General features: G+C 32.4%; 1 protein-coding gene and 1 non-coding gene across 5 annotated transcripts in view; one reads left to right on the top strand and one right to left on the bottom strand.

Annotated features, from left to right (window-relative positions):
* VPS13A (vacuolar protein sorting 13 homolog A) overlaps nucleotides 1–27526 on the bottom strand; it is a 201709-nt gene that overhangs the window by 54385 nt on the left and 119798 nt on the right. For all 4 annotated transcript variants that reach the window (XR_006724182.2, XM_010952785.3, XM_010952786.3 and 1 more), the window contains exons 40-53: nucleotides 24790–24882; nucleotides 23951–24307; nucleotides 22710–22811; nucleotides 21255–21413; nucleotides 20831–21086; nucleotides 19043–19203; nucleotides 14540–14643; nucleotides 11549–11831; nucleotides 9185–9580; nucleotides 8807–8911; nucleotides 8546–8692; nucleotides 5448–5576; nucleotides 4924–5057; nucleotides 2084–2213 (exon numbers count right to left, since the gene is read on the bottom strand). Coding sequence is in view for 3 of the 4 variants with exons in the window: in XM_010952785.3 (XP_010951087.1) it covers nucleotides 2084–2213; nucleotides 4924–5057; nucleotides 5448–5576; nucleotides 8546–8692; nucleotides 8807–8911; nucleotides 9185–9580; nucleotides 11549–11831; nucleotides 14540–14643; nucleotides 19043–19203; nucleotides 20831–21086; nucleotides 21255–21413; nucleotides 22710–22811; nucleotides 23951–24307; nucleotides 24790–24882 (2556 nt within the window). In the remaining variant the exon portion in view is untranslated. The remainder of the gene's footprint in view (nucleotides 1–2083; nucleotides 2214–4923; nucleotides 5058–5447; nucleotides 5577–8545; nucleotides 8693–8806; nucleotides 8912–9184; nucleotides 9581–11548; nucleotides 11832–14539; nucleotides 14644–19042; nucleotides 19204–20830; nucleotides 21087–21254; nucleotides 21414–22709; nucleotides 22812–23950; nucleotides 24308–24789; nucleotides 24883–27526) is intronic.
* Nucleotides 16191–16297, top strand: LOC123616318 (U6 spliceosomal RNA). The gene has a single exon (XR_006724305.1). It is a non-coding gene; the product is annotated as a U6 spliceosomal RNA (small nuclear RNA).

The raw sequence follows: 27526 nt of genomic DNA, 5'->3' as shown, positions 1-27526 counted from the left end.
TAGTCAAAATATAAAAATAAATCACAATGAAATTTAGAAAATATTTTGAACTAAGAGATAATTAATACATAACATAGCAAAATTTGTGAGATAAAATTAATACTGTTTTTGGGAGGAAATTTGTGACTTTAAGTGAATTCAAGTAAGAAGTGAAGAAAATCTGAGACACAATGATCCAGATAGCTGTTATGAACTCATCTGCACCCCCCCATTCATATGTTAAAGTTCCAACCTCCAATGTGACTGTATTAGGACACAGGGCTTTATGGAAGGAATTAAGGTTAAATGGTATCATTGCAGGAGAGGCGGGGATAGGGTCCCGATCCAAGAGGGTTAGTTTCCTTAAGAAAGACACAAGAGAGCTTACTCACTCTCTTTTTGACATGTAAGGACCTAGCAAGAATGCAGTCACTAGTAAGCCAGGAAGAGTCCCCACCAGGTTCACGAGAACCTGACCATGCTGGCACTCTGATCTCAGGCTTCTAGACTCCAGAACCATGAGAAATAAATCTGTTGTTTAAGCCATTCAGTCTAAGGTGTTTTGTTATGGCACCCCAAGTAGACTAATACATGTCTCAAGAGTTCAGAAGAAAATTATCAAATGAAAACAGAAGAAAGATTAAAGAATACAGATTAGAGCAAAAATAGGTGAAAATTAAAACAGATGTATAAAGGAAATCATCAAAAGAGCAAAATGATGGCTTTCTGACCAAACCCCCCCCCAAAAACAAAACAAAAAAACCCCTCAATTGAGGCTAATAAAACTAATAAATCCAACAAAATCTATTAAGAAAAAAGGAATCAAGACACAAATGACCTATACTAGGACTGAAAAAGAATCATCACTATACATATTAAACAGATAGAAGGATGGACATTATGAAAATATTTACATCAATATATTAGAAAAGTCAGATGAAATAAACATTCTTAGAAAAACTCTTACCAGCAGAAAAAGAAAACTGAATTGTCTTATATATAATAAAGAAATAGAATTCGTAATTCAAAACCTTCCTACTGCAGGCAAAGATGGCTTGGCTTCACTGGTGAATACTAGTTAACAGTCAAGAAATCATCTGAATCTTACATAAGATCTTTTGGAAAACAGGAAAATCATAGGCATTTCTCAACATGTATCAGAAGTCAGCATGACCTCAATATCAAAATCTAGTAAGGATATCACAAGGTAAGAAAGTTACAGGCCAACTTCTCTTATGAATACAAGCAAAAGTCTTAAAACATCTGCAAGCCAATTCCAAAAAATACTGGGTTCGTCTCATATTAAAAAACCAATCATATAATTCATCCTCCGAAATAAGACAAAGCCCAAATACCATAAAATGAGGGGGGAGGGTATAGCTCAGTGGTATAGTACATGCCTAGCCCTAGCATGCACGAGGTCCTGGGTTCAATCCCCAGTACCTCCATTAAAATAAGTAAATAAATAAACCTAATTACCTCTCCCTACCAAAAAAACAAAAGGCATAAAATCATCTCAAGAGATAAAAAGTAAAAGGCATAAAAATAAAAATTCAATATTCATTCATACTCATTTGATAAGAAGAAACAATAACTAGAGGCAAGAAAAAAGGCACTGGAGTAGGAAACAAATTAAGGTAATTTTGGAAGACTAATAAAATAGTTTCTGAAAGCCATTTATGTTACTGGAAAATGTTTACACATTACCTTATTATATTATAAAAACAAATCAAAAATTTGCCACCCAGAAATAAATAATTTTGTTAGTAAACCCCTAAATGTCCCTCACAGAAGCTAAACTGACTTGAGATGACTTTCAACGCAGAGAATATATTTAGATCAGTTTATAAATTGAATGCTAAAAGTACCTCTTAAATTTTACCCTTTAAAACATAATAGAATCAAATAAGAAGGCAGACAAAGTAAGACTACTTCTAATTTTAAACACTTTTGGCTAAGTTGAAGTTTGAATACCGCTTTAAAAATCTTTGGCTGTTTTTAAGAAGTGTAGACACAAAATAGGACTTAAAACTAGTAAGGCTAAAAGAGAATTAAAAAAAAAAAAGACTGCTAAGAACACCGTAATAATCAACCCAGTACTTACATCCTTTTGTGTTACTTCACCGTAGCTTTTTCCACATTCCCATTTCAGCATTCTAGAGCCCGCAGGATCAGCCCACGTATAAAATACTGCTTTTCCAGGAGGGAGAGAATCTTCTATTTTACTAAGAGAACTGACATAAACAGTAAAAGATATGCATTAAATTAAGTGCAAGTATATGAATATATAAAGAACCCCAAATAATATTTCATTAATTCTGAGTTCATTAATTGAGATTTGTGATAGTTTTGATTATGAGTAGACTGACATTTTTTCCCTAGACAATAAAAAAGTGATTCTTCTAAAAAAATAATGACAAAAATTCAAGGTAAATATCGGTCTTACTTAGAAAATTGGTATCTTCAGGACTCTGAAACTACTTTGTCAACTTTTGTTTTAATCCAAATTAATTATGAAAGAAAATTATTCCAGTTACCTTATTTTATCTATACCAAGAGAACTTAACTGGTACCCTTTCCTAAGTATTACTGTGGCAAAAACAATACAACTCAATTATTTTTAAAAATCGTTAAGACATGTGATACATATGAGAAATTCAATCAATTCACAAAATGATTCCCCAAAAGAAAACGGAAAAGTTACAATCCAAAGAAATAATAAAATGTCACTCTTCTAAGCTGAAGAAGCTGACTCTGCAGATTAGACTTCTTTGGGTATCAGACAAAATTAATGGAAACAGTAACATCCTAGACGGATCTCTTTGTAAAATGTTCAAATTCTAAGAAAATAGGTTTGGTCTATTAACACCTAGAGAAATCATAATTACCCGTGAAGAAGTAAAAATAAGACTGGTCTCACACTTTTCTATAATAATGAATGCCAGAAAACAGTGGAGCAAGGCCTACACAATTTTGAGGAAAGAAGTTTTAACTCAAAATTTTATGTCAAATTGTCACTAATTTGCAAGACTAAGACATTCTCAAACAAGTAATAGTGTAACATACTATCCACCAACTCTTACTTTTTCCAACCAAGCCAGAGATGACTCAAAATAAAATTTTGAAAACTAGGATGCAGAAATATTAAGCTACTAACCAGTCAGGTAAATCAACTTATTAATACATTATAAACCAATGCAAATACCCCAAAAAGCCTTAAATAAACATACTTCCAAAAAGCCATTTTGTATTAATCTGGGTCAAAAATTCCAAATTATAATTATTAGAAACTGGGAATTTGGAAAGCAAAATTAAAGAAAATATAAAAGTATTCCAAATTTTTCATGGGTAAGTTAGCAGATACTGTTTAACTTTCAAAATTTAAAATGCATCAAAATCTTCAAGAACACAAAAAAGTAATTACAAGACAAATAAAATACATGTTTTACAAATCATCATTAGAAGAAAATAATTTACATTACAAAAGAAGTGCAGCAAGGAGTAATAAATTAGTTCTTAAAAGGATTATAAATGGGTTAGATTTTTATTAAAAGACAAACAAGGGAGAATAGACATAGCTCAGTGGTAGAACATGTGCTTAGCATGCACAAGGTCCTGGGGTTCAATCCCCAGTACCTCCATTTAAATAAATAAATAAGTAATTAGATAGATAGATACATAAATAACCTAATTGCGTCCCCCTAAAAAAAAAAAAGACCGACTTTAACATTTTAAAATCAGAAATACTTTCTCAACAAAAGAGGATCATTTAATTATAGTGCATTTAAATGAAAGAATATCATGCATTCATTAAAAAATTGTTTTGAAGCAAATTTACATGCTTGCAATAGCTGTTAAAAACAAGAGATTCAGCAATATAGATAGACAGCAGGAAATGAATCAAAATGTTGACAGTGTTGAGATTTTACGGATTATGGTTTTCTTTTCACAGTTTTTCTACAGGACTTTAAAAAATAATTGACAGCCATTATTTTTATATGTGAGAAACAATTAAAAACCATATTAACAACAACAAAAAAGGCAAGGGAAAGGAAGGTAGAGGAAACAGAAGCCCTATATTCCTTATTTTTCTATTAAAAAAATCAAATGTAAATATGTTGATCAGATAAATTTGGTTTAAAAATATTTAGAAATGTTTTAATTCATATAAATTTTCATCTAATTTACTGCAGAATATTCCTTATGAAAAAATTCATCTTAAATTTATCTCAGGCAACAGGAATTCAAAGCAAATAAAAATTAACCAGAGTCTGTAGAATGTTAACTGTGTATGTGTACAAGTCTTAACCTCACAAAACAGTAATAATACAAGGTGAAAAACACTTTAATCTATGTATGCAAAGGTGCAATGGAAGATTGGGTGTACAGATTAAGGTGGTGAGGGAAGGGATCACATGGAAGTGGAGTTTTTCTAGCAGAAAGGAGCATCCATAAAGGTAAAAACACACATTATAGGTTCCTAGAAGATACTGAATATAGTTCCCTGTGCTACACAGAAGAAATGTTTATTTTGTATATAGTAGTTAGCATCTGCAAATCTCGAACTCCCAACTTGTAACAGAGTAAATCTTTAAAGTTTTCATCACAAGAAAAACAATTCTAACTATGTATGGTGATGGATGTTAACTAGATGTTGTGCTGATGATTTCACAATATATACAAATATCAAATCATTATGCTGTACACCTGAAACTATTATATGATAATTATATTATGTTTTTTAAAAAGTAAACTACAGATATCAAGTCAGTTTTAACCCTACATAACTTCAGTACACTTTTTTTTTTAATGGCAACATTGTTTTACAGGGCAATAATACTATTATCAGTGTTGATATTCTTAAGAAATTATCATAAGGTCAGTGCCTCATCACTTAGACTCTGCTAAGATCAGGGGAAAATGTATTTGTAATAATCTTCTTACCTTTGCTTGTACTGAACAATGTCATTCTTGGTGTGATTTATTAACAGAAATGGAGCTGCGCCATCATGATAATCTGAAAATTTAATAACTGTAGAATGCTCAGCCAAATTAACCTCTGCTATAATACCTCCAAGCTAGAAAAAAAGGAAAAGAAAATATTCTCTAATGTGATCATTTTCCAAAGAATATTAACCAGTAATACTGAACAATAAAACTATTCATAGCAATATATTTTTGATGATTTAGAAAGTAACTCAGGATTTTATACTGCATGTCTGGAAAACCATGACTCAATTACTTCATACAGATAAATTCCAGATGTAGTAGATCCTAGTATTCTAGGTACTCTTTCTTTATAATAATCAAATTGTTTACTTCTCTTTTTTCCTTTTAGAACTTTTTCCCTTTGCAAAGGGAAATGTTTGTTCATTTTCAGTGAAACAAACAAAAAAATCATTTAATACAAAAAAAATTAGTAAGTATATATTAGCTTCTCTAATCACACACAGACACGAGTCACTTACCTCATTATCTAGACGCAATAAAATACAACTTTCTTGCTTGTTAAAATATATCTTTTTGGGAGGGCCTTCACTTCTTTCAACTTGAATAAGAAGTTTACTAGAAGCATCCTCAGGCCAAAAGGGGATACACTAAAACATACATAATGTATATTAATTTTAAAAATCCCATATTTCATCATAAAGACCTTTATCATTTTAATAAACCCAGGCTGATAACTATAGGCCAAAATTAAAATGTGAAGATTTTAAACTAGCAAAAGAAAATTTATCTTAAGAAAAGCTGAAATTAAAAACAAAAATAAAGTAAAATAAAAAGTAAGTTGTTATGCATTTGTAATTGCAATTACTGTAAACTAACTGTTGGAAGTCAGAAGCTATAGATTAGGTTTTCAAAAAGAGAAAACCCAACAGTCTCATCTGCAATCAACGTATAAATCAAGACATAAAATTGTTGTAAATAAAAGTATGGAAAAAGATACCTGGAAAATATATAAAGTAAATAATGCTGGAGTTATAATCCTAGCATCTAGATATATAGAGAGCTCTATATCCAACAAACCAAGGATCCAGACTTAATGAGGACACATGAAACATTCACAAAAATAAATCATATATTCATTCAACAAATATTTATTGAGAGCCTACTGTGTTTAATCACTGTTCAAAACTCTACCAACAGCTCTCTCCATCTCACTCAGAGCAAAAGTTAAAATCCTTGTAATGGGTCACAAAGTTCTGCATGATTACCCTTTATCACTGTTAGGCCTTTCCCTCTCCAATAATATTGGCCTCTTTTGCTATCCTCAAACATGCCAAATATTCTTCCACTTTAGGGTACATCTACGCTGGCTGATCCTTTGTCTTTAATGCTCTTTCCCCAGATATTCACCCTCCTGAGGGGTCCAGCTCTTGGCTAAAAACCTATGTGTAATTTTTCAGACCACTGACAATTAGAAAGGCTTTATCTTTATCTGGCAGATTTCACAGGACAAAGCTGCCCTACCCGTACCAGACTAGGGGCACAGCCAGTGCACTGCATCTCATATGACCTTACAAATACCTGTGTGCTACCACAGGCACGTTCGTTCAGGGGCCGCTTCATCAGGGCCTTTGGCAGAGGCCTTCCTTGGGAACCTCTGCAAGGCCTCTTTATCAAGGGGGGCAGGGGGAACTTGAAGACGCTTTTTCTCTACTCTGACCTGCTGCTCAGTACTTTTCTACTCCTAACTGTTTCCACTTGTTTTCCTCCATCCTCCCGATCCATAAAACAGTAAGAGCTTTTTGTTCCCTTGACAGTGACACAACCCCACTGATCCACCTGACCCCTAACTAATGCTGTTTCATAGGAAAAACGGTACAGGAGGGCTTGGTGCTTTCTTCACTTCAGCCTCTTACTTACACTACTGCAGCAAGTGATTCAAGTCTTGACTTGTACTTTCACTTTGGCTTGCTGTCTTAATCAGCTATTCCTGCACCTGCCAGAGCAGCTCCAGCTCAGCCACGCTTTTGCCAAGTGTACCTCTCATATTTTCTCCAAGTTTGTTCAAATGCAACCTCAATGAGTCCTGACCACCTTATATAAAACTATAGTCCACCCCTTGCTCGTTAGAACTCTTAATACACGTTAGTCTGTTTTATTTCCTTTTCCCCCATCAGACTTGTCACCTTTCAACATGCTATATATTTTATTAATTGTATGGTATTACCAATTTAATGTTTCCCCACACTCCCATTGAAATGTAAACTACACAAGGACAGGGACTTGTGTTTTTGTTAAAAAATGCATCGCAAGGCACATAAGGAGTACACAATACATACTCGTTGAAAGAATAAATGAACAGGCAGATTTGAAAAAAGGTGGAACTTATGGAAATGAAAAATATAACTATTCAAATAAAAAAGTCAGCTGAAGGCTCAAGCTAATCCAGTAGTTTAGATACAGGAAAAGTGAAAATTTATGAAAAATATTTATGTAGAATTTATCCAGAATGCAGCAAAGAGGCAAAAAATATAAAACATAAAAAAGATATTACAATATATGAAGATAGAATATAAAGGTCTAGAACAAGTCTGGTTTAAGGCCCAGGAGGAGGAAATGGAAGAAAAGAGGAGAGGCAGTATTTAAAGAGAAAACAGCTGCAAATTTTACAGAAGGTGTGAAATAAATTACTCCACAGATTAGGAATAAAGCGTCTTAAGTAGGATGTATGAAAGAAAGCCACATGCAGACAAAAAGCACTGTGACTGCAGAACACCAAAGACAGAGAGAAAACTGTGAAGGCAGCTAGAGAAAAAGGAAAGATGATCTCTAAGTCATGGCAGAATTCTCAACAAAAATGGAAGCCAGAATAAAAGCTACAATGTTTTAAAAAAAATTAGAACTGATTATCAAGAAAAGTATCATAAAACAAAGATGATGACTAAAACTTTTATGGATAAACACAAACTGATGATATTTACCTCCAAATCAGCTCTAAAGTAAATTCTAAAGGATGTACATCAGGAATAATGATTCCAGAAGGATGGTTTCAAAGCAAAAAGGCACAATGAATAAAAACAGCAAACACTTCTTATAATCCTATCATATTTAGAATAATATTTCTTTGGAAATAAAATATTCTGTCAACCTCAGGCCATCTTTCAGAAAGCTCTTACCAGAGACCTAAGCACTAGATAGAGCAGAATCAAAATTTCATTCCTGAGTCAGTATTATCTTCTTAAAATATTTGGCTTAACTTACTCTATAAAGGCATTCCAACCAGTTTCCTGGAAAGAATAAATAATTGCCTTCTCTTTACTACATTTATACTTTATCCAGGCTTCTATGCTATATTTAACCCCACTTGGGTAGTGATTATTAAATGTCTATCTCTCTTAGCAAGCAATGCATTCCTAGACGACAAGGTTTGGTTTTTAACATTTAAACAGTTTATTTATTTGATTTATTCTGGCACAAATAAATACTCAAATGTCCATGGAACTGAAACAAAACTGAGAGGTAGGGGTGGAGAGTTAAAACATTATGTAGTGATTTCAGGTATCTAACTTCAAGGAAAAATTAAAATCAAGAGGTATATTTTTGAAATTCATCTACCCACCTGCTCCAAATCAACAGAGAGCCATTTATCACTTCCCTCTTCAGCCACTGATATCCGATATTTGCTTTTGTTTTCAATTAAAAAAAGAGGGGTAAATGTGACAATTCTGGTAATGTTAAAACTGCTAAGGTCTATAGTGACACCAACCTAAGGAAAAAATATTAACATTTCAAAAACTGTTATCATATCAGTCTTCTTATAAAAATTAAGTAGTCAAAAGAGTTAAATAAAACTTTCTTAATGAGCATAGAATGAACTCACTTGATATTCCATTTTCGGGCCTTTACATTTAACAGCTCCATGACTACCAACAGTATCAATTGAAAACTGATCTGACAATTCACTATCGGTTACCATAAGCTGAACCTAGAAACAAATATTTTAAATATATTAGAATTTAGGGACCTTTACAAATTCCCACCTAAGCTGAAACATTTTTTGCTTTTTAGCCTAAACTAATACCACATTGTTAATGCACTAAACCTTTCCCTATATTAAAGTCTAATCTTTTTAACCTCAAATATTTCACAAATGTTTATTCTACCTGTTTCATAATATTTTATTCTTCAGAACACTAAAAACTAAAAAGGAGTGATAAGTAGCTAAAGAAGCATGAAAGTTAAAAAAAATTTCACGTACCTTATTGTTATTAAAAAAGTGCTTTGGCTGAAAAGAAAAGAGAACTGGCTTTTTATAATCAGGTGGATGCTTTCGATGAATTCCATCTGCTTTGTACTGTAACATTCGACCAGTTTTATTGACCATCCAATAGGGACTATGAAATGCTATCACTGTCTGGCCAATATTATAAGTCACATGGATAGCAATATCTAAATCAGTCTTTTCTAGTTCTGTGACACAAGTAAAACTGATGAAACTAATATCTTGTTGATTAGGTTTTATATGATATACACTTTTCCAATCATGATTAAGATAGTCAAGTAATTTTAAATGCAGTCTGGCTTTATCTGACTGTACAGTACAAATCTGGGATGAGCGGCCTTCATGTAGAGTAAAAACTCTACTTTCAATCCCCTGTAATAAAAAAAAAAAAACACAGTAACTTTTTAATGTTTCAGAATAATATGCCAAAATATTCTATTTTATAATTCCAAATGCTATATAAAATGCTTTTGAAATATCTCCATTAGAAAAAGACTTATGTTCAAGTTCCAATTCTGTCAATTGTGTAAACTTGTATAAATTTTGAGATTTGAGTTATTATACTTGTAAAATGGTCTAAATGATCTACTTAAAAGGACTACTGTGAGTAAAATTAAATAACATAATGGGAAATTCCACTGGAACTAATGAAGATTATGAATACTATAAATAGTAAAACATAAAAAAAACTTATCCACTAGTAATTTTAGTTTTGAAAAATACAAATAATAAAAAATGTATGAGAAAATTTACAGTAATTCAAAATAAGCAATCCCTACTAACTCCTATTCTTGGTTTTTCACAATCCCTAATCACTCACTTCCAATCACTGTTTATACTGAATCCTACATAACTCTTAACACTTTTCATTTCTCTCCACTCACACTTCATTACCTTAGTTTATGTTACTCTGACTTCTCCCTTTAAGAGTCCCCTAATTGCTCTTATCCCTTTTAATGCCTTCTCCATATAATAGCTAAATGATCTAAAAACTGATCATATCCTTTGAAAACTAGCCAACAAGGTGATACCTAAAAGTATCAAATTAAAAGTTCTATGATAATGGAACATAGATAATATATCTTGGTATTTCATCTGTTTTTCCAGCATCTCTAACCTGGTTCCCTCTTGTTGTAACATACAAATCTCTTCATCTTAAGATTTTAAATTACTTAAAGCAAAAACAACGTTAAGTTATCAATACCTGACATGTTAATAATCCACAAAACAGAATAATATTGGTGGTGGTGCTAGCGAGGTAAATAAATGGTAACCATGTGTCTCTCAGGCACTGTGCTAAATCCTTCACATATATTATTTAATTTGATTTTCCCTCTATCCCAGTCATGCAAATTTTATTACTGTCCCCGTTTTATGGACTAGGACAAATGATTTAGAAAGCTATATAGCTTACCTAAAGACATAAAGCTAGTAAGTGACAGAACTAGGATTCAATCTCAAATCTATCTGAGAGCAAAGTATAAATTCTTAACAACTACGCTATCTGCCAAGAACACAAATATTCTTAAACCAAAGATGTGTTAGCTCCTCCATTCCTACCTGCCAAAAAATACTTAACAAAAAAGTATAAACATAAAGTAAATCTCAATAATTAATAATTAATAGACTGCAATAAAACAAATAGACTACAATGAAGAATTACTTTCTTATATTTGATAAGCAATGGCAAATAGAGTATTTACTTAAAATCTTAAGATGAAGAGATTCCTGTCACAGCAACAGGAAGGAATCAGATGTAACATATTAAAACAAACAATATTTAAAATAAAAAACATCTGTATAGGGCACGAAATTCTTTTAGAAAAATAGCATGAGAATAATATAGTGTATCAGTTTTTTCCATATAAGTTTAGTACCATTATTTTAATACTAATTCTCATACTTGTTGAGAAGTTAGTATCCATCTTTTAAATATATTATGCATGAAATATACACACATGGAAAGATTAAAAAATATTTTATAACTGAAATGATATCTTCATCAGAAGTGCTACCTTCTGATAATGTGATTATAGACAATCTTAATTATCTCTATTTTCTATAGGACTTTTAAAATAGCATATCACATTTGTGCATATAATTTATATTCAACTTAGTAATCAGATTTTAAGGTAAAGCAGTGGAAAAAAATTTTTTTAAATCCTCTTTTTCACAACATGATTGAAACATTCTTTTTGCATTTCAAGAATATCTGTACTGTCTGTTCACCAGTACTATAAATTTCATTAGAATTTTAAAACACTGTTCATTCTTCATAATTTTAAGTAACTAAAGCTACAAAGTCAAAGACAGGAAGGTACTAAAAAAATTCCAGAATACCTCTATGTAATAGGCAATTTTGTAAGGAAGAAGATTTCGGAGTAGGATAGGTGGCCACAAATGCATTATGTACGGTAAATCCCAACCATCTTCGGAATACACTGACACAGATGTCAAGTTATCTTTTTCTGGGACAATATTAATGATGAATGGCTTTTTAGAAGGGTTTATAGCTCTACATTTCTTCTTTAGAAAAGTGCCATCATTTTTCATAATTTCTTCAAAGTCAATTCCTTCACACATTTGATAGTCTTCATCTTCTGGCTTCAGAGAAAGGAGTGATCTACATAAAAGATTAAACAATACACTTTAGAATGTGCTTCAAAAAATTTAAAAATTTTCCTCTATGTGAAACTAACGCCAACAAACTCATCCAGATTATCAAGACATTTACTGAACCCATTATTCACCATTGAGAAGGTAAAACTGAAAAAGCACAAATGAGTAAAGACATTCTTTACTCTTAACGAGATCTCAATGAGGTGGGAAATACAGTGTTAAAAGGTAACTACTGCATGACCCAGATACCAAAAAATAGACATGCATGGCAGATGGAGGGCATGAGAGTGTGGTTAACTCTTTAGACTGGCTGCTAAGTGTTTTGCAGAAATGACAATTTTCTCAAAAAGGTTTCTTTCTGAAGAGATGAATTAGAGAAACACGCAAGGTTAAAGAAAAGGTTAAGAAATGAATGAAGAGAAAACATGAGAGAAAGATGATCAATGGCAAGAGGTTCTGAGTGAGAAGAGCTCATGGAGTGAATGGTCTTGAAACAGAACACCAAATGTTCTGAGAGAGAAGGAAGAAATAGATATTAAAGATGAAGATAAAATTTATATAAATGGGGACAAGAAAATGAGGGAGCAACTATCCCAATGTAAACTTAAACTACTGTTCAAATTTCACATTCCAACATGAACACTACACTCCAATCAAACCCTTATTCTTAATAGACCTGGACAAACCTTGTGCTTCATTCATGCCTCCTTATCTTTGTTCATGCAATTTCCTTCCACTCAAGATTGTCCTTCCCCACCCATCTCCACATTATTATATTTTAACTATAATTCATGTCTCTCTCTCAGGAGTCAATCATTAACCCCCTTTCTTTTCCACAGTTTTCTGCAACTACAAATCATTCTGTGATTTTCTATAACCTACTGTTTCCTACCTTCTGTATTTATTTATCAGTCTCTCAAGGGGAATAGCCAGGCCACTTCCTCTTGGTATCCTACAGCAGTGCCTTACACATACCAAAACACCTGATAAATCATTGTTAAATGAATTAAATTTAAAAATCAATATATTTAAATTCTACAGAGTGATACTCATTCGATAATTTAAAACCTTATGTCTTAAATATAAGAGTACCTGTATCTAAGCATTGGATTAGAAGGATATTTAATATGAAATCCAAGCTGGTTAGTCACTAGTGATTCTAATCAAGACTGATTAACTCTCATGTAACAAATAAATACTTAGCCTTGAACAAAAAAGTGTAGATACTTTGATGGCCTAATTTTTCTATGGACAGAGTTACAAAACATACAGCAATAGTTTAATAAAAATAAAGCAGAATACCACTAACTTTAATTATCCAAAAACAAAATGGATTTCAAGTTCCTCAGAGAAATTTCAAGACATATCTTACATGTCACTTTTACTCTAGTCTTATATAACCCACCCCAAATCCTGTCTAGAACATATACTATAAACAACTATTTTGTGGTTGTTCTCTCAACAGTGTAATTCTTTCCCTCAGCAAGTTTGAACTAAGGAATAAAACTCATTAGGGTTAGAAGGTCTACTATCTGAAAACATGAGCCTAAAACTGCTAGGTTTCCTTCTTAGCATTCGGGGCCCAACTTGAATTCCTAGGTATGGGTCAGAATAAACAGAGGTAAGAGATATTTAAGCACTGCTTGTAGTTTTGGCTCTGTCCTTCTGAAGCATAGGTCTAAAATGTCCAGGTCTAGTGTGTATTCTAAAATGGTACTTAACAGACTATAATGCTTATTCTGAGGAAGTTTTTATTCTCCATTAGAGTTCAATATCCCTAAAAGAGATTACTTTCAATTCCAGATTAAGTATCCCGAATGATAATACTTGTTTGTTTGTTTTATTAAGCCTGTAATTATGAGACTAGTCCATCATTATTGTTACAATTTTAATAATCCTTTCTTAATAAATATTTACATCAAGTTTAATCTAATTGCTTTAGATATTTAAGGCTGATGTGCTCTACAGCTGACCCTTGAACAACACAGGTTTGAACTGTGTTGGTCCACTCATAAGCAGATTAACAAATACAGTACTTGATGATTAGCAGTTAGTTAAATCCATGGATGTGGACACGGAGGTATGGAGGACTGACTATGTGATCTGAGCATCTGAGGATTTTCGTATCATCAGTGGATCCTGGAAACAATCCTCTTTGGATACTGAGGGACAGGTGAATGTGGACTTTTGATTGTGTGGGGGTCAGCCCTCTAAACCACATGCTGTTCAAGGATCAACTGCGTATCTCTGTTTACATTACAATTCTATCAATGAACAATTAATAAATACGTAGACACAGAGATAAAATATTTTACATCTTCTAAAGAAATTTCAAAAAAAATTGTATCATAAAACCCTTGAAAAGTAAAAATCACTTCATAATAGTATAAATCCAGAAGTCACCAATCACGCTCAATTAGACATTATTTTAAAAATCCTAAATACATATGATTACAGCTATAATAGTTATATTGCAAACATGTAATTTATATTTACTAGTAAAAACATAATTTATGATATAAATTAAATACATTAAATTAAATAATTCTTTTAAAAAATCTTCAGAGTGCTGAACCTTAATAAGTTATGTGAGATACTAACAAGACAAATTTGATTTCACTTAATGTTAGATATCACTACCAAGTCAGAAACTAAAAAGTCTATATAAGAGATCTGAGAGCAAACAAAGAAGATGAAGAAAAAAAAAATCACCGGTAGGACGCTAATGGTATGTTAAATTCATTTCCAGGTGAAGCCGTTCCCAGTAAGGCGTCCCCTCCATAAACATAAAGTGGTATTGAAAAATGATTTCTAATCTGGAAAAGAAAAATAACATTTAGTATCATCAGTCTAAGAATCTAAAGACATTTAAAAAACAATCCACTTAAATATCTCAACATAGGAATTATCAGGCGGTATTTATCTTCCTCATACAAATTAGAAAAAAACCCCAAAACATGCAATTACCTATGCCAAAAAAATACAAGGAAAGTTTCCAGTTTTATAGAAAAGGACGCTCCAAAACAAAACTTTAAAAATCCTAGAAGAAAATAAGATATCTTCCTGACCTTGATATAAGGAATAATTTCCCCTTTAGACAAAAACAGTAGAAAAAATTTCATAAAAAATATTACACCAAAATTTTAAATGTCTGTATGATAAAAGTGAAAAACAAGCCACAGGCTGGGAAATGTCTACCTTTTTGTATCACTGTTGTATGCTACCCACTGGATGAAAAGCGACAGTATCTCATCCAATGAATAGCACACAACACTGATATAATAGAATAACATTTTTTTGATTAACATCCATTATAGATAAACCTCCACTTGTAATTACCTTTGGGATGGATAAAAACAATTTGGTTAGTAAAACCATTTTCTTGTATTGTTTCCATATCTTACTGAAATATATTTTCAAAATCATGCCAAAATACAAATCATGCTGAGAACTAAGAATTGATAAATGTATAATCTTAACCATATTTTTATTTCTAGATAAACTGCTCTACTTCTTTGAAAGAAGAGTACATTTTCATTTCTATGAAAGTACCTACAAGAAGTTTAAAATTAACATTAAACTAATAAAATTTAAAAATAATCAACCATAATGGGAGCAGCTCAACAGTCATCTTTTAATACAGTTCATTGTAAATCAAAAATTAAACACAAGAATTTCTGTTTTCATCCCTGATGGAATAATATAGACCAGATGTACCTTCCGAGTTGAAACAACCAAAACACAGGGGAAAAACACACATTAAGCAATAGTTCTCAGACATTGGTCAAAAGGCAGCACTGAAAAGAAAGAAAAAAACCCCACTAATGTAAGTCCTAAGATTGTCACCCTCTCTTACTTCCGAGAAAGTTTCTAGATTACTGTGTGGAGAAGTCAAATGGAGCCTAGTTTGCCTGAGCTGAAGAGACATATATGAGAATTTGGGAAAGCCAATGAGGCTTAATCTCACAGCACATTGTATGAGAGAGGAGAGAGCTGCATGGAGAGGCAAGAGTTGCGGAGCAGGAATTCCTGAGATTTTAAGAGTGTCCCCTGTTCCCAAGACTTCAGTTCTGTGGTGACTGGCACATGCTTGTGAGTATACTATCTAAGCCTCAGTAAAGATCCACCTAAAAGGGACAGGCAAAACAATCTCTGGTGCTGCCACACTTTCTCACTAACCAAAGTGGTAAAACCTTGTTTAGTACAAAGGGTATTGGTTACAGTGCTTTACTAGTGGAGCTAAATTAGTCCCAGACTACAGGCTGCTTGAAGTTCACCTAAAAAGTTCTAAAACAAGCACTGAGAGGATCACTTTCCAACTATCATAACTGTGTTGGAGAATTATGTTCAAGAACATATAAAGGTGTTTGCTTCAGCAGCACATATACTAAAACTGGAATGATACAGAGAAGATTAGCATGGCCCCTGTGCAAGGATGACACACAAATTTGTGGAGTATTCCATATTTCTTGTATATGTATGACTGAAACATTATGTTATACACCATAAATTGACACAACATTGTAAACTGACTATACTTCAATTAAAATAAAAAGAATATATAAAGGAATATAAATATATATAAAATAGCCAACAAGGTAAAATTCACAATTTTTGACATCCAGTAAAAAATTACTAGACACGTTAAAAGAATTTTAAAATGATCCATAAAAAGTGAAAATGAATAAAGTGAAACAAATCAGAAATGATACACATGATAGAATTAGTAGACAAGGATATTAAAACATTTATATAACTATATTCAATATGTTCAAAAGTTAGGGGAAAGATGAGTATACATAAAAAGACATGGGAAATATAAATAAAAATGCAAACTGAATTTAACATAAAGATACACTGGATGAGATTAAGAGCAGATTAGACATTGAAAAGTGAATCTAAAGATGTAATAGAAACTATCAAAACAGAAACACAAGAATTGGGGGGAAGCTGAAAGAAAAAGTGAACAGAGCATTAGTGGGCATAAGTTTAAACACTCAAACATATATATCTAACTGTGGTCCCTGAAGAAGAGAAGAGGGGGGAAGACAAAAGGAATATTTGAAGAAATGATGGCAAAATTTTTTTCGAAAGTTGATGGAAACTATAAATCCATAGATTCAAGAGCTTAATAAATCCAAGTATAAGAAATATGAAATAAACTAGACTAGGATTCATTCCAATCAAATTGCTTAAAACCAGTAATAAATGGGAAAAAATCTTAAAAGTATAAAAAAATAAAATCACACATTTCATAAAAAAGCAAAGATAAGAATAACAGCAGACTCTGGTAATACAGTCAACAGTGAACAACATCCTAGAAGAATGGAAAAAAATAATGGTTGATCTAAATCGCTATGCCCACTGAAAGTAACTTAAAACATAAAAGTGAAAAAAAAGAAAAAACAGTTCATTGCCAAATTTCATAAAAGACATAAAATTACTAGAAAAGCTCACCTAAGAAGTGCCAGACAATATAAATAGCCCTTAAAGTGAAACTGTGGTTGAAAACATTTACACAAGAAAAACATTATAAGAAACTCTATACCAACGCCTCTCATGAACATTAATGCAATAATTCTAAACATGAATTTAGCAAATCAGTCCAACACAATAATACATTAAAAGGTTAATACTTCATGACCAAACGAGATTCATCCTAGAAATGCAAGGTTGATTTAATATTAAAAATCAATATTATTTAATATTAATAATTAAAATCAATGTAATTCATCATATTAGAAATTTTTTAAAGATCCTCTCAATAAACACAAAAAATAATTTGACAAAATCCAACATTCATTCCTGATAAGAACTCTCAACAAACTAGGAACTGAAGGGGTCATGTACAAAAAAACTACAACTCAAAACATACTTAATGGTGAAAGAGGAAAACACTGTTCTCCTAAGACTGAGAACAAGACAAAAACATCTGCTTTCACAATTTCTATTCAAATTGTACTGGAGGTTCTAGTCAGTGCAACAAGCAAGAAAAAATAAAATAAGATGATGAACACTAAGACTGGAAAATAAGTAAAAACTGTTTTTGTCTGCAGACATACCTATAAAGAAGTTACTAGAACTAATACGCACATCTAGTAAGGTTGCATAACACATGTAAATATAAATACCAAATGTACTTCTACAAGCAATAAAAAAAATCAAAAATTAATATGAAAAATGCCCATTTTAACAAAATTTTTAAATAAAAATTGAAAACCTGAGTCTAAAATTTAAATGGAAGTGGAAAGACTTAGGCTAACTAAAACAACTTTGAAAAAGAACTAAGTGGGACAACTTGTACTACCTCATTGCAAGATTCAAGATAAAGTAATAATCAAGACAGTATGGTATTGGCATAAACAGATTAGAGACCTCAGCATAAACACACAGAAATATGGCCAATTTATTTTTGACAGAAGTGTCAAGGCAATTTAATGGAAAAAGGATAATCGTGTTTGGAACAAATGAATAGCCAAGTGGAAAAAAATGAACCTCAAACCTTATCTCACATTATATACAAAAAAATCATTCAAAACGGTATGTGCTAGTGTATGTATAGGATAGATTACTACTCAACAGCAAGATGTAACAACATTAACACAAACAAGCTGAGACATAAAAAATTATGTTGAGTGAAGAAGCCAGACTCCATTCCCTACTTCATTCCATTTATATAAAATGCTGTATTGTGTATCTAACGTATGAGAATATATCAGTGGATGCATGGAAATGGAGTAGGGGGTAGGGAAACTTTTTGGGGTGTTAAGTTTGTTTATTACCTTGATTGTGATGAAGGTTTCAGACGTGTAATTTTGTCAAAATTCATCAACTATAAATATATGTAGCTTATGTACATCAATTTAACCTCAATAAAGCTATACAAAATTTCTCTCACTGTATTCTCTAATTAAAACAAAAGGATAAATACATACTACAAAGACCTAAAACAAAATGTTGAGTTTTTTAACAAAATAATATTCCAAAAAATTTATAAAATATTCCTATAAAAATTATGAGTGTATTCAACAAAATTCTATAACTGCTCATATTAGAGTAGTATAATTACCAATAATGATTATTCTTTTTGATATTAGCTATATTTTTATTACAGTCTATATTCTTTTGGTAGTAATTTGCTTTAATTTTTTTTCTTAGCACACAAATATGCAAAATATCCACACAAATATCACAAAAAACTGAATCATTCCATACCTGCACAGGGGAGCGAATTGTTACCTTCTTACTTCCTTCCACTGCATCAATTTGACAAACAATAGATCTTTCAACTCCAGACTCTCTGTGTCTTACAGTGTACAGTCGTCGTCCCACTTTTGTTAAAGGGATTTTATCAGCAGTAGAGTGGTTAGCAGGTGCTAAATTAAATATATATGTTTGAATGTTTTTATTAGAAATTATCATACATTAATTTTAAGTAGACATTATAAGCCAGCAACATCAAATGATTTCTTAAACTTATGAATAATTATCACTGATACCTATACAAAGAATCCATAATACATTTCTACATCATTTATCTAAAACCTTCAAAGCATTTTACCAAAGTTTTTAATTGAAAAAAAATCTCATTTGGTAGCTTAACCTAAGACAACAGCATAACCTTTTAAAAATAACTGAATGATGAGAGAAATTATTAGAAATTACAAGAACATTGACCTCTGGTTTGCTTTCATAATAACCAGAGCCTAATATATCCAGGCAGTCAATTACCAAGTAGCTGCAATTTTTTAGTTTTAAATTTTTCTAACAATCTGTGACACTCTGTGATAGCTAAGATTTGATTAAAATTTTATACAGTTTTTCTAATATACACACATATATTGTATTGGGAGGGTGAATTATATATTTTTATAACACTCCCCCCCCCCCAGCAGAATCCCATGAAAATGTTAGTTTAAAAACAAACAAGAGTAACTGATGAGAAAAAGTCACTGACAATGCTGGGACAACACCTGAAACCTAGCCACCGCTATGAATCATTTCCTGACTAGGAAAAAGTACTAGCTATCAGTTTTAGTACCCTTCCAAGTCCAACTTTTGAAACCCTCTCCCTTCTGATAGGGACTGAATAGTCAGGGCAAGGCAGGCAGGGGAATGAGGAATTCAAAACAAAGAAATCAAAAAGACCTTGAAGAAGACCGATTAACCCGATATTCTGGTGCCCTGGTTTACACCCTACTTTCCTTTTCCTTCCTATGTACAAACGAGGGATTTCTAGATATGAGTGAGTATGCACACTTGCAAGCTGGAAAAATTCCATGGTGGGGGGCATGAAAAAGCCCTTACTGCTACCTGCAGATACAGCCCCTCCACTGCCCACAGGGGTCCTGTCCCTCTTCTGTCTCTTCAACTAATAAAAACTTGCAGTGTGCAGTGACTCTAAAGTCTCCTTTAAGTTCTTTCGCTGAGAACCATGGGTCACTGACCTCTTACCCATAACACCTTCCATAACTACTTAAATGTCAAAGAGTGTCAGAAAGTGGTATGGGACTGTTTAATATTTAACTTCACAATGAGTACATACTATGATAATTTTAAAATGTATTTACTTTCATCTCTCATGAAAATGAAAAACTTCTGAGACACATAAAGGACAAAGGAAAAAACTTCTACCTCAATAGGTAGAACATAAAAAACATTTACAAACTCAAAAACCATTACCTTGTGCCACTTCATGAATTCAAACCTTATTCTGAATTTATTCAGTTGCAAAACTGGTGGAATTCTACTGAGTTATACTAAAAGTCATTAAAACCACCACCAATAGCTATAGTCTGTAAAAGCTAACTGAGGATGACACTTAATACTTTTCGTCTCCAAAACATAAAGCAGTAAATTAACATGCTCTAAATAAAGCAGTGGATAAAGAAAGTCAGAGTTTGAAACACGAAGATATAGTAAGAGCAACAAACACCCTGCGAAGGAAATAATAATAAAATTCACAACATATTAGGAAGGAGAGGAAGGCAATTTATCACTTACTAAGAAGAATGAAGAAGAGTTTGCTGCTTAGGCTCGTCATTGCATTGAAATGATCATTGTCTTTAGTTCGGACATAATCCATACTTAAACTCTCCTCGCTTTTCAACACGTATGATTTTGCCATAGGTACGCTGAGTACGCTAAAAGATTCACTTGGCGAAACAGAGATATTAAGTCCAAGAGAGTTTAAAATCATAAATGGTGCTAGATCCCTTATGAAGACAGCTGAAGATCGAGTGGCAGCTTCCGTAAATGCCTAATAAGGAGGAGTTACCATAAATAAAATAAAATAAAATGTGGAAAATTAATTGACCTGCAGAACACTAATGGATATATGAAAAATAACTAAGTTAATAAAAAACTCCACTGACTTTTCAATAGAAGAAAAGAGTAACTCAGACTAGTATAAAGTTTCTTTTCTTACCTTGACTAAGTTATTTAACATTACAAGGCCACATTTGGATAATGTAATGTTTAGTTGGTCTTTTGAATGGATAGTGATGACAGTTTTATATTCTGGCACCTTATAATTTTCTTCTTCAGTACCTGACTCAACAATGGCCTTTTTGGCTTTCTTTTTCATCTAAAATAATAAATAATAGAAATATGAGGAAAATTTCTTCTTAGGAGCACAACGTAACTCATTTTGCAAAGGGAAAATGAAAACTAGACAAATTCCAATAACATTACAGACAGCAATAAATTTTATCAGTTCCACTGCCTTACTGGAATTACCTGAACATCAGTCAACTAAGGTCATATTGGACAGGAGCAGTATTAGAAGAAAAATTCTCCTCCCCAGTTACACTAAAATGGCAGGCACAATTTAGATGGGGGGAAAAAAACCCTAAAATCACCAAACTCATGTGGCATCTGAATGAAAATGAGAAGTACCTACTTCATATCACATGGAAATTCAGAGCAAAAAAGTCATTTAGTCTATTGCTTATGCCATAAATAAAGAACAGAAACCTAGGGACTTAAAAAGTCCAACAACAGTTGCAGAACAGTGCTAACAGGAACATGGCCTTATGTGAATCAATACCACGTGACTCTTCTTAGGATTCACAGATCCACTGCCTATGTATATTCTGACCTAACAACCACCAAAGTTCCTTTATCCACATCCTTTATCTCAATTATGTGGAAAATCAAATGTACTGGCCCAGTACAAAATGCTGGATGTGCCAAGCTAGTCAGTCACCTTCGTTGTTCCTTTAACTGGCTTTAAACCAGGGAAAATGTGTGTGCATACTGACTGAATTATTATTAGGGAGGAGACACGCTAATAATTCTGCAGTCTCTTGCTTCAGAAGCACAATTTCATCCAACCAAAGGTTCTGATTTGTATGATTACATAAATTCACACCATATTTCAAACAAACAATATATTTTCTTCTATACATACACCCTTCAGAGAGCAAAGAAAACTCGGGACAGACAACAACCTACAAGGAAGTGCTAGAGCCACTTTAACCCGGTGGTTACGCGTGGGACTCTGGAGCCGGTGCTGCATCCCACCTCTTCCAGCTTGAAGGTACTATTACTTTATGGAAGTCCTTCAACTTCCATAGTTTTAGTCCCACCACATGTTAAAACGGAGCTTAAAACTGTATCTTTTCCAGAAGGGTTTGTTGTAAGGGTTAAAGTAAAAGTAAATTATTTAGAACAGTATATAATAAATGTTTACATGATTATTTGTACAGGAGGAGCACAGGAGGCATTGGCCTGGGTTTGAAAATAATACTCAGAGGTCAAACAAGGAAGCATGTGGAAAGCCTTATAATGAGATAATTGAACTCTGTTGTGATGAAAATTAAAGTGTGTGTGGTATGGACACCCTCAACACTTGAAAAATATTTTCAAACTCCAAAATTACCTTGATTCCAAGATTCCATGGTCTAAAATCCTCAGTCTGATCAATTTCTAAGGGTTCAAGCAAAGGCTCCCATACACCAAACATTTCATTGTAATAATGTACCTAGAGAGAGGATTTTTAATTTTTTAAATAAGGCATTCTGGTATTTTCTAAAATAATCTTCCGTGCTGTTTCCTACCACCATTCCTTTTGGCTGTACTATTTCTTCTTTGTATGAAAACCGTCTACATGCCATTCGTTAGTTTCCTACACATACTTCCTCAGTGCTTTCCTTACATGGCTATCCTCGAGGTCTAGTCTTCACAATTTAATCCAGACAAAACTTTCTTTTAAGTATCTTTCTTTGACTTTCAGGCTGGGCTTAACATCAAAAATCGTGTTCATCTATGAAACACTACTGACAATTTTTAAACTGTCTACCTCCACTTACTTTTTGAAAGCCCCTGAAGGCAAGTAACATATGATTCAATGAGTGGTTTACTCATTTGAATTCTCTGAACTTCTTGGACATCCTAGATCAAATCCTCTGCAAAATACAATTTTAGCCAAAATTTGAAAACTTGAAATCTAGTCTGTCAGTTCTACCTCTATTATAGTATATAACTTTGTATCAACTCAAATATTACAGCAGTTTATGAATTTTCATAATTATTAAGGTTGAATATCAGAGTAGTTTCCACTAGACATAAACTCAGTAATTTAAAGCAAAATATCTCTGGGGTGATTCCATGTAGATAAATTCTAAAGCAAAATATATGTTGGTTCAAAGCAAGTATCTTCCATATAAACAATTAAAGGACTCTCACAAAAATTTGAAAGACTTTGGTTGATTCTCATGAGAGTAATAAAGATTCTGCACTATATGTAAGTATAAAGCATATCCTTCTAATTCTTTATAAACTATATTAGAAGAGATTAAGAAATAGTCTAGTATCATTTTAAAGGAAAAAGGGTATTCAATTTAATTCTTAATATTAAGAATTTTGAATCTGCTCAACAATTGTGTATTAATATTATCAATTGATAAAATCAGTTGAAATATAAATTCAATATGGATGTGTACTCTCATGTACACATAAAAAATGTATCAAGGGTATAAATTTATAAACTTTCTTTCAAAAGTTTTGTGAACCAACATCATATATACAATAAACAATTTTAATGTTTAAATAAGATTCCCCAAATAGTTCATGTGTAGCATTATTTGTCATAAAATCTGGAAAAATACTACATATGCTTACTTCGAGCTCAAGCTGACAGTGGAGATTTATTAGAGAACTCCAGTTTTTGCCTTCCCCTGAGAAATGTGATTTTGCTAAAAGCATAGGCACGGTTCTATGACCAATTCCAGCCTCAAGAACTATAAAAATAGAATCAATGTTCATTCTTATCATCTCTCCTTTGGGTACCAATTCAGTTGTGGGAGCTATTTTTTCAGCTTCATCTGGTTCTTCAAGAAACCACATTTTCAAATTCTTTGTATCTTTCTTTTCCCATAAATGTGCTGTAGAAGCAGCAGTTTCTTGTGGGATGGTTTCCTTAGCTGTATAAAGTGCTGAAGTTATGGTGATCACAGTATTTATGATAACTGGTGAAACCTGAGGGGAAAAATGTAAACTAAAAATTCTATACACACCACTTTAAAAAAATACATACTTCAAAGAACATTCAATATATCTACTGAAGGATCAAGAAAAATTAACACTGAACTAACATTACTACCAAGAAATAGCAGATACAATTTTTTGCCCTTAGAAGTTTTTTTTGATTATTGTAACTAATTTTAATTGTTAAATATTTACATGTCAATATCAAACTGTTCAATTTCAACTATACATACTATAGGGATGTTAACTACAGAAGCAGTCAACTGCCAATAATAAAATATATGAAAACATTCACTACAAAATGTATATTAAATATCATTTTAAAATTATGTATTATAAAATATTTCCAAAAACAGCTTCTTTTTTGCTTATTTAACAATTCAAAGTTGCTATAATAATGGCATATTTCTAAGTTTTATTAATTTTTTTAAAAAACACTACAGATCTGAATGATTGACTATATTGTAACTTACCTTCAGTGTCAGTGATTTTACTGATAAATCAATCACCTGTGGATCTGTACTTATCTGAGTAGCTTGACAGAATAAGTCACAGGGCTGCAAAACCTATGAGAGAACAACCAATACTATTAAAATAACATTGTTCTTATAATATTTTTATTTAAAGACTTGCCCAGTAATAGATAACAAACAAGTTAGTAAAAGTAACTATATTAAAAACAAGTGAATCAATAAGACATTTCTTAAATAGAAAACAAACTGTGGTTACCAGGGGGGAAGCAGGGGGAGGGATAGATTAGGAGTTTAGGATTAATAGATACACATTACTCTATATAAAATAGATAAACAGCAAGGACCTACTGTAGAGCACAGGGAACTATATTCAATTTCTTGTAGTGAGCTGTAATGGAAAAGAATCTGAAACTATCTATACATACACATATGTGTATATATATATATATATATATATATATATACACATATATATATATATATATATATATATATGTATAATTGAATCACCTTGTTGTATACCTGAAACTAACACTGTAAATTGACACTTCAATAAAAAATAAGAATTAAAAAAAACACATTCTAAAATTATCCTCTTATTATTTATAATAAACAGGAAGTACTAAAAATATTAGCAACAATATTAATATAACAAAGTAGAAGAATTTCTTAAATATGCTTAAATACATGAAAATCCCAAAAACTTGTATTGTATATTTTATTTTACAGTAGTCCCTTGGTATCCCTGGGGTATCGGTTCCAGGACACACACACTTGTCCCCTGTTACCTTCTCTCTACCCACTGCATATACTAAAATCCAAAGATGTTCAAGGCCCTTACATAAAATGGCACAGTATTCAACAAAAACCCAAACTACTCAATTAAAAAAACTGGACAGAGGAGCCAAATAAACTTTTTCCAAAGATAAACAGATGGCCAACAGGCACACAAAAAGATGTTCAACATTACTAATTATTAAGGAAATGCAAATCAAAACCACAGTAAGGTATCACATCATACCCATTAGAATGGCTATTATCAAAAAGGCAAGAAATAACAAGTGTTGGAAGTATGTGGAGGAAACGGAACCCCCCCACACTGTTGCTATAATAATGGCAAGTTTTATTAATTTTTTTAAAAAGACACTACAGATCTAAAGTGCCTATCAACAGATGAAGAGGTAATGAAAATGGGGTATGTGTGTTTACATATAAATATGTGTGTGCGCTGTGTGTATATACACATATACATACATGGAATACTACTCAGCCAAAAAGGTGAAATCTTATCTTGCCATTTGCAACAACATGGATGGACCTTGAGGGTATTATGCTAAGTGAAGTAAGTCATGTGGAAAGACAAATACTCTTATGATTTCACTTATACATGTAATGTGAAAAACAAACAAAATAAATGAACAAATGAAACAAAAACAAATATATAGATACAGCGAACAAGAGTAGAAGTTACAGAGGCAAAGATCAGGGGACAAAATGGGTAAAAGGGGTCAACTGTATGGTGAATGATGAAAACTAAATTTTTGTTGGTGAGCATGCTGTTGTGTATGCAGAAGGAGAAAAAAGATACTGTATACATGAAACTTATATGTTATATACCAATATTACCTCAAAAAAAAAAAAAAGAGGGAATAGTACAGTTAGTTGTCTGTATCCACAGGTTCTTTTTTGTGGATTCAACTGCAGACTGAAGTACTAAAATAAAATTTTATCATGGTATTTTTCCATTATAAAATGAAATGATCTATATAGGACAAGCTACAAAAGATAAGAAAAAACTATAAACACACTAGATTTACTAAATAATTCTTAATATAATTATAAATTAACTGAGTTTTCCCTAACTATAGTAAGCATAAATCTGTCCTGCAGTCCTTAGTTACTCATGGTCCTTCCAAATGCAAAATATATTTACTTTCTCTTAAGGTCCCTAACAGTCTTCTCCCATTGTAGTCCAGAGTTCTGCACACCATCCACTGCACAATGGTGAGGAGTCACTCCAGGACCTTGCTTATGATATGTAATCTCTCCCTATCCATTAAATCATTGATGTCTCTGTCACTAACTCCGGGCTCTTTCTTCATCTTGAAGAGGGGTGAGTACAAGCCTTTTAGGTCTGCAAGGTGTAGCCCAACACTAGCCCAAAGCAGTTTTGAAATCCAGCCAGGTAAAAGAGTTTCTTGATTAGATTCAAAGTCTACGAATAATTCTCTGTGGCTTTCAACTGCACTCTCTGAGATAGCCTTCCTTTTTTCAAAAAAGGTAGCACAAATTTGCAGCTGAGTAGTTATATCATCCTGCTTCCTGTCAGTAGAATTTTGAGGGGTCCAAGAGTCTCTATTTTATACTCTGTCTCTCTCAGTCCATGCTCGCAGTGTTTCTCCTAAAACAATTTTCTCAAGGACCTTGATGGCTTTCTATACATTTTATGAGGTTTCATTTCATTTAAGCTGCATTCACAGATCTTTTTTAGATGATCATGGCTTTCTGCTCATATGGTTAAGGGAAGACATCCTTATGATTCCCAGAGGCCCTCCTCTGGTTTGATTGAAAAGATCTGTGAAACACACATTAATCTCTTGCAATTACATATTCTTTTCTCTGTGCTACACTTATGGCACATTTCTGACTTGTAGCACCATATGCTATTTGGAAGGCTGAGAATTATCAAAGTCATTAAGTTCTGGTTCTTTTTGTTTAACTGTTTCCCCTCAAATTT

Source organism: Camelus bactrianus, chromosome 4, assembly GCF_048773025.1.
Source record: "Camelus bactrianus isolate YW-2024 breed Bactrian camel chromosome 4, ASM4877302v1, whole genome shotgun sequence".
NCBI classification, from domain to species: Eukaryota; Metazoa; Chordata; class Mammalia; order Artiodactyla; family Camelidae; genus Camelus; species Camelus bactrianus.
This window is presented reverse-complemented; position numbering and strand designations above follow the sequence as displayed.